Source organism: Populus euphratica, unplaced genomic scaffold, assembly GCF_000495115.2.
Source record: "Populus euphratica unplaced genomic scaffold, PopEup_1.0 scaffold187.1, whole genome shotgun sequence".
In the NCBI taxonomy this organism is placed as follows: domain Eukaryota; kingdom Viridiplantae; phylum Streptophyta; class Magnoliopsida; order Malpighiales; family Salicaceae; genus Populus; species Populus euphratica.
Window position 1 is genome coordinate 43248 of NW_011500070.1, and position 8070 is coordinate 51317.

At 34.4% G+C, this 8070-nt stretch overlaps 1 protein-coding gene and 1 pseudogene across 2 annotated transcripts; both read left to right on the forward strand.

The window, feature by feature from the left end:
• The first annotated feature begins 541 nt into the window (after positions 1-541).
• On the forward strand, positions 542-2896 carry LOC105108387 (F-box protein CPR30-like). 2 transcript variants are annotated; one of them, XM_011002680.1, is made up of 3 exons: positions 542-1928; positions 2351-2436; positions 2568-2896. In XM_011002680.1, exons 1-2 carry the CDS (start codon positions 715-717, stop codon positions 2388-2390), a joined length of 1254 nt encoding a protein of 417 aa, XP_011000982.1. In that variant the 5' UTR covers positions 542-714; the 3' UTR covers positions 2391-2436; positions 2568-2896. The 2 variants fall into 2 exon arrangements, with proteins under 2 accessions (XP_011000982.1, XP_011000981.1); XM_011002679.1 differs by having other exon boundaries at positions 543-1928; positions 2351-2896.
• A 3117-nt stretch (positions 2897-6013) lies between these two features.
• Positions 6014-7642, forward strand: LOC105108444 (F-box protein CPR30-like; annotated as a pseudogene).
• Positions 7643-8070: the final 428 nt, after the last annotated feature.

Sequence of the window (8070 nt, forward strand, 5' to 3'; positions counted from 1 at the left end):
AGATATTACATGTTTATATTTACGTCATTTTTTTAGATTCCAGTAATAAAATGCTAAAAATATATGAAAATCACATGCACAAAATTAAAAAGTAAAAGCAATTAATAAATGAGAAATTATACATTAAATAATGTTGAAAACAAATGAAGGAATAAATAATAGAAAAAAAATCCTACTTCTCATGAATCCTACAATCCAATAATAAATGAAGAAATCAAATCATATGCAAGCTAAAATTAGTTTTATTTTTCTATTATTCTTGTTTAGGACTCTTATTCCAATTATTTATTCCTTCATATAAACATTTGGTTTTTATATTATTTAATATTTAATATTTTATTTACCGATTATTTTCACTTTTGTTATTATTCACGTTATTTTCAGTCACTTTTCAACATATTATTAACACAACTTTAAAAAAAAACCAAAACAGGTAATAATTTTGACTATTAAAATTTAAAAAACAATTAAAATAAAAAATATAAATAGATAATAGTTCAGAGCTTATGTGCAACGATACGTGCAGCCCCATTTTTTATGGGCCCCATAACACAACAGATTTTGTAGGGCCACACGTCAAGACGATGTCACGTGTGACTGCTTACCTTCCAGCTGTCCACTCTCTCCTCTTCTCTAGATAGAGGAAGCCCAACAAACATCTCCGCCGCTGTAACCATTTCTTTCTCTCCAGCCTCAAAAAAAACCCTTGAGAAAATGTCGAAAATCCCACACGAAATCATAAGCGATATTTTCCAACAACTTCCCGTCAAATCTCTCCTCCGGTTCAGATCTCTATCAAAGCCGATTTGCTCCTTAATCGACGGCCCAGATTTCATCAAGCTCCATCTATACCATTCCATCACCGCCAAATCGAATCACAGTGTCATCCTCAAAGAATGGGATCTTTTCACTGTCGATTTTGACACCCTTTCAGACGCTGTGGAGGTTAAGCACCACCCCCTTTACGCAGCTGGGGGCACGGAGGTGATTGGTTCGGTTAATGGGTTGGTGTTTTTGAGACATTCGGAGAGGAATCTTGCGGTGTATAATTTGTCTACGAGGGAGTGGAAGAAATGTTTCGTGGTAGAAATTAAGCCTCCCAGAAGAGATTTGATTACAGGGTATGTATATTATGGGTTTGGTTATGATTATGTTGGTGATGATTATAAAGTGGTGAGGATGGCACAATTCGTTAGGGAAGATGGCGGTGGCTGCGGCGGTGATGGCGATGGTGGTGGTGGTTTGGGTTGTGAATATGAAGTTAGGGTTTATAGTTTGAAGAATGATAAATGGAAGAAAATTGAAGGTTTGCCAATTTGTCTCAAGTTATTAAGCAAGCAATTTTTTCATGTTTTGCATAGGAGAGGGTATGGTGTTTTTGCTGGTCATGCTTTGCATTGGATTGTCCCTCAAAGGCGTCAACTTGGTATTAGAGATTGTGTTCTTGGGTTTGATATTAGGAACGATAAGTTTTTCGAATTACCGCAACCCAATTATGAGAGCAAAGGTATGAGCTTTCAGGTTGATATTGGGGTTTTGGAAGGGAATTTGTGTGTAATGTGTAATTATGAGCATGTTTGTGTTGATGTTTGGGTCATGAGGGAGTATGGCATGAAGGAATCTTGGTGCAAGATGTTTTCTGTTCAAGGGATTAAGTGGATTGGTGCTTTTATGTTTTTGAGACCTTTGATTTATTCTAAGGATGGTGGTAAGGTGTTGTTGGAGGTGAATGATGAAAAGCTTGTGTGGTATGATTGGAAAAATAAGCATGCTAAGGTTGTAAAGATCCGTGGTGGACCGAATTCATATGGTTCTGAAATGTATGTGGAAAGTCTTGTTAGGATCAATGATGGTGATCGAAACGGCTGGAAGAAGCAGCAAGAGATAGATGAGGAAGAGGAGAAGAGGAAGGCAGATAGGAAGAAGAGGTAAGATAGTGTGAATTTTTTTTATGTGTTTGATTCTTTTGAAGCCATTTAATCCTATCTTCATCAAAAAAATAGAAATCCAAGTAATGTTCATAGGTAGTCTGTTAAGTTTTTAATTTTGGTTCACAAAAAAATAACTTTGTAGTCATGGTCGTGGACTCATGGACGGTGTAGCTTTCTCTCTTTATAAGTTAAATAATTTTTCCAGGTTATGTTTATTTGAGTAGCAAGTGATGAAAAGTCAGTCCACATTTTCAATTTGGGTGAAGAGCCATTATAACAGTTTTTGATTGGCTCTCTAGCAATAATTTTTATGCAAGTTTGTGTAAATTTAAATTCTTATTTTGTACTGTTCCGTCAAAGGCTTCATGTGGTCATTTGTTTATTTTGATTTAGTACCTTATGTCAGTTGTGTCTCTCAGGGATGATTTCCTGTCTGTGGGGTTCAAGCTGAAGTTGTAGGGCCACCAGAGAAAGAGGATACCGCACAGAGGCGAAATGGAAGGAGGTGAGCTTTTAGCTTGGCCCATTGAACAAATGCTTTCATTCTGCTGTCTGGTTTAAGCAATGTAAAGATCAAGGCAATTAGATTTAAGTTTTCATGTTTCAGAGGGCTGATATCTACTTCCGTTTCGGCAGATATTCTTGCTCCTTTTTTTTCTTTTCTGTTTGACCCAGGGTTGAAACTGAAGACTACACATGCCGGTTTGAAGACAGAAAATGTGGAGAAGAAGGCTCCAAGCAGTGTCTACTGTGCCTTATGTTGAAAGTAGTATACAATGTTAGATTTGGTTTTAGGACATTCTGATAAGAAAAATCAGATACTTTCTGCCTTACCGGCGCAAGAGGAACTCTGGAACTCATGTATAGTGTTTCAAGATAGAGAAGTTAGTCTATGTACTTTTTGAAGTTGTAGGAAACTTTTCAGAAATGATAAAATGAAGTCATTAGCCTACAAATTTATGGTGTTTTTTCACGCAAGGTTATGGGTAGGTTGGTTTGTTTTTACATTTTAAAAGTGTTTTGTTTTTGAAAAAAATTAAATATATATTTTTTTGGTGTTTTTAATTATTTTTTTTTGATGTATTGATATTAAGAATAAATTTTAAAAAATAAAAAATATAAATCTGTGACATCTGGTAGATGACTGGATATGATAGGAACATTTCACAGGAGACTTGCTGTGGAAATAATAATTCACATGTACTTTGCCGTGTAGATTCATTTTGGGGGAAGTAATTTAGGGCTATTGGATTTGAGCTAGATATCAAAGGACTCACTAGGACCATTAGATCCAAATCCACTGGCCTGGCTGTGAAGCAACCATTCTGTTCTTGTGATGTGGAAATGGAATCATGAAATTTCTGGGAAACATCTGGTTTTTTCCTATAATTGAACTTGGTTACTTCCTTCTCAAGCTGTTTAATTCGATGTGCTTAGATGGTTTTAGTGTACAGTTCTTCGAGCATCAATGCAAGGACAATCCAAACTTGAACAATGTCAATTGCCAACCCCAATAGTTCAAGATTCATGGAATGATTGCTTGTTTGAACAAAATGCAAGTTATTTTTGGCGAATGCTGCAGATTTCTTCGAACGCATTTCATTCCATAGGGAATGGCTTTCTCTTTATACAAATACTCTGTGTACCCCTCAGACCCGCTTCAGCCTTTTTTTGCTATCTAGGGCAAGCCCCCATTTCCTCAATGATGCCAAAAGTGGAAAGCGATCTCTTTGCCTAGCCACTATGCTTACAGGCTGCTGCTTCAAGCAAAGTGTCAAGAAGATGCTTCCAAAGTAATATCATGGGCCATTTGTGATGGTTGCTGCTTCCTTAGGCAATAATAAAGTGCGCTTTGGTATTATTGGACATCTTGCAAGTGGATCGGTCAACTTGTCATTAATCTAAAGGCTTAAGGTTAACTACCAGTAACAAATTGACATGTGTCATTATTTAGGGTTTGTGTCCCTTCCTTGGTTAACAAAAAAAAAAAAAGCCTCATGGTTGCTGGCACCTTGGTTTATGCCTTGTGTTTGAACTTTGAGCATTTGTGGATGTAAAAAATCCACATAAGCTAAATAACATGGGCGCTGCTTATAGTTATCAATACAAGACTATTCACATGCATAGTTATTAAACTCGGTTTGGAGGTTGACTGGTTAAGGGACCGGGTTTTGGGTTTTAGGGGTCAACCTGGGTCGATTCAAAAAAATTAAAAAAAAATAAAGTTTTAATATTTCATATAAAAAAATTTATATAAATATAAATTATACATATTATAAACAATGAAATTTAAAAGAATATTTTTTAAAAAAATTTATCCTACATTGAAAAGACATAATTTTTTTTTTGGAACATATAATATTTATACTAATAAGTTTCAAATCTCACATTAAAAAAACATGATTTTTTTCATGGGAGCATAGAGTATATATATGAAAGGGTTTCAAATCCCACATTAAAAAAATATTATGTTATATTTTTAAGTTGAAGTATTTAAACTAAAAGGTTTTTTATCTCACATTGAAAAAACATGAATTTTTTCTTGAGAACATAGAGTATATATACGAAAAGGTTTTAAATCTCACATTGAAAAGATATTATATTATCCTTTTAAGTTGAAGTATTTAAATCAAAAGATTTTTTTATTCCACATTGAAAAAACATGAGTTTTTTCTTAGAAACATGGAGTATATATACTAATGGGTTTCAAATTCCATATTGAAAAAACATTATTTTTTTATAGGAGTATAGAGTATATATACGAAAAGGTTTCAAATCCCATATTGAAAAGATACTATGCTATCTTTTTAAGTTGAAATATTTAAACCAAAAGATTTTTTATCCCACATTGAAAAAACATGATTTTTTTCTCGGGAACATAGAGTATATATACGAAAGGGTTTCTAATCCCACATTGAAAATATATTATGTTATCATTTTAAGTTGAAGTATTTAAACAAAATAATTTTTTATCCTACATTAAAAAAATATTACTTTTTTCTTAGGAACATAGAGTATATATACTAATGAGTTTTAAATATCACATTTAAAAAAAAAATCGAGTCTCGTCCGGGTTTGCCCGGGTCGCCTAGGTCAGGGGTTGACCCGCCGGGTCACCCGGGTTTGAAGGTCGCCCGGGTCATGGGTTGACCTGCCGGAACACCCGGGTTTGACCGGGCTGTTGCCACAACCGGTCTTTTATTAAACCCGAATCGGTCCAGGCACCGGGCCGGCCGGGTCCCCCCGGGTTGACCCGCCGGGCCGGACCGGGTTTAATAACACTGCTCACATCACGATATTAATTCATGTTTATCTTAAAAAAAAATCAAAATCAGGTTTTTATTGAGTTTTCAAAAAACATTAATTTCAAATTTAAAATAATTCAAAAAAATTTAATCATACAATTAAACCACAATATCAAATAATATCTTAAATATTATACCGTCATTGGCTCAAAGGGAAATTTACTGTGTTAAATGATAAATACTTGGTGGTCATGTTAAATGGTAAATACTTGGTATTTAGTATTATGATGAAGAATGTTTTTTAAAAGTATTTTTTATTTAAAATATATTAACATTTTTTTTTTAACACAAACATATTAAAATCATAAAAAAAATACTAAAAAAATTATTAATTTAATAAATTTTTATATAAAATATATTTTTAAAACATTTCTAAAGTAAAAAATGAACACATTTCCAAACACTCAACACTAAAGCTAAAACAAGGATAACCTTCCGTTTCTGTTAATTTTTCCTGTATGAGATCTAAGTGAGACTTCGTCATGATATGTTTGAACGTTAAATGGCGATTTTTTGCCAATTAACTAAACACCCATTTAAATAAATCGCTAATATTTTTTAAGTTAGGGTTAATTTACTACAATTAGTAATGATTTTAGAATACTGTGACTGTCTATTTATTATTATTATTATTATTGGAAAAGAGCAAGAATCATTTCCTTGATAACAGGACTAAAATGTAATAGTACTGAAACATTAGATACCAAAAAATACACTTCATTTAACAAAAATCAAAGTGACAAAGCTGCCCTTCACTGTCCAAGTTACCGTTAATAACTACCCTTGAAGCTCACACTCTCTTTCTTACTGAGCACAAAGGCCTTAAAAAACAGCGACTTTCTCAGCCTCAGCAAGTCAAGTCTCCCTCTTGAAATGATTGCAGAAATCCTCTGCAGAGTACAAGCACAGAAACTTCCTTGTTTCAGGTCTGTATCTAAACCATGGTGTGCTTTAATTGATGGTCCAAACTTCATTAAAATTGCATTTAAAGCACTCTACGGACACAAGTCCAATCTTTACATCATCATTAGAACTACTTCATATGTTCACTACATGGGTTTTGATCAAAATTTAGTTTCAAGTGGTTGTTTTACTTTAAAAGAGTTGAATCATCCTTTGATGTGTTATAATCATGGGATCAAAGTTTTAGGTTCTGTTAATGGGTTGCTTTGTGTTTCTAATGTTGTTGATGATATTGCTGTGTGGAACCCATCAATTAGAAAGTATTGTGTGGTGCCTTTTTGCCTATTATCTGAAAAGGTATTTTGGGACTAAATCTTGTAGAGTGTATGTGATTGGATTTGGCTATGATTGTGTGAGGGATGATTATAAGGTTTTAAGGATAGCGCAGTTTGGAGGTGGGGGAAGAGGAGTTTTGAGTCTGAGGTTAAGGTTTATAGTTTGAGGAAGCAATCGTGAAGGAGGATTGGTGATATGCCTTAGTGAAGATGAGTAGGAAAGTTCTCTTAGCACAAAGCAAAAGTAGGTTTCTATGGATGAAAATAATTGAAGCTGTTACATTTCGGGGTGCTCCATACAAATATCGTGCATATACATTCAACAGAAGCCTTGTTTCCCCAGTCAATCATGGCAGCCAAATTACTGGCAATACGGATCAGGAATTGGAGAACAAGACAGACAATGAGAAGAGATGAAGAGAAGAAATAGCCAAGATTTTCCTTCTTCTTCTTTGCTACTGGAGGCCAATGTGTTTTTCTCTAGGTTCTTGTCTATGGAAAGAAGTTATAGGTTCAGGATTAAGATTTTTGGCAGAGATGGCAGCAAACACCTGCATTTTTAGCTTCAAGATATTTGATGGAATCAAATAGAATTTGATTTTTTCTACTTCTTGTTGACTATATCGATTCATCATTGTGAAAGCTTTTAGTTTTATATCACATATGGAATGTATATATATATATATATATATACACAAGAAATATATATTATGTTGCAAGGATGGTTCATTGATCTGTTGTTGCATTCAAGATTGTTTTTTGATTTGGATTCACAAAAGGTTGGCTTGGAGTACAGGTCTGATCGTCAGTGTTTGTCTCTACCTATCTGCCGGTGAAATATCCCAATGTTATAGGCTTATCTAAGGCTCAATTATATGAAATCAGGAAGATTGTTAATTTCTCAACTAAGGCTTGCTCATAGATCTCAAGTGTCTGCTGCGGTGCTGCCTTGGCTATTTACAATTTTGCTTGCTACTGTCGTCAATTTTGCTGTATAATAGTTGTCTTTTTTTTCTTTTCTGTCTTTTAAACCTCTAGAGACTCTTGGCTATTTTCCTTCCCAGTGTTTCTTTATTTCCTTCTCTTAGTTCAGCTATTTGATTCCTTAGTTGGTAAGGAGAGAGAAAATTCCATATATAAAGTTTAGCACAATATTGGGTTCTTGCAACGGTTTGCTTTGTATGGAACTATCAAAGAATCCACACTCCACCAAAGACCATATCTTACCCATGATTGCGTTGTGGTTGTGGAACCCATTAACCAACAAATCTCATATCCTACCAAAAGCACCTATTGAATTTGCAGGGCTTCAGAATGATCACTGTGTTGAAGTTGAATATGCGTTCAGACATGATTGACTTCAAGATGACTACAAGGTTTTGATGATTTCTCACAAGGATCTTATAAGGGATGGTCTGGTACTCATATCCCTCAAGTTAAGGTTTATAGATGCAAGGTTTTGATGATTTCTCAGAAGGATCTTATAAGGGATGGTCTGGTAGACTGGTGCTCATATCCCTCAAGTTAAGGTTTATAGATAACTCATGGGCGGCAATTGTTGTGCCTGGTTATCTTCACTATATTATCAACAAGAAG

Coding starts and splice junctions, on each gene's coding strand:
- LOC105108387 (XM_011002680.1), top strand. CDS start 715: ATGTCGAAAATCCCACACGAAATCATAAGCGATATTTTCCAACAACTT. Junction 1,929..2,350: donor AAGGCAGATAGGAAGAAGAG/GTAAGATAGTGT, acceptor TGTGTCTCTCAG/GGATGATTTCCTGTCTGTGG.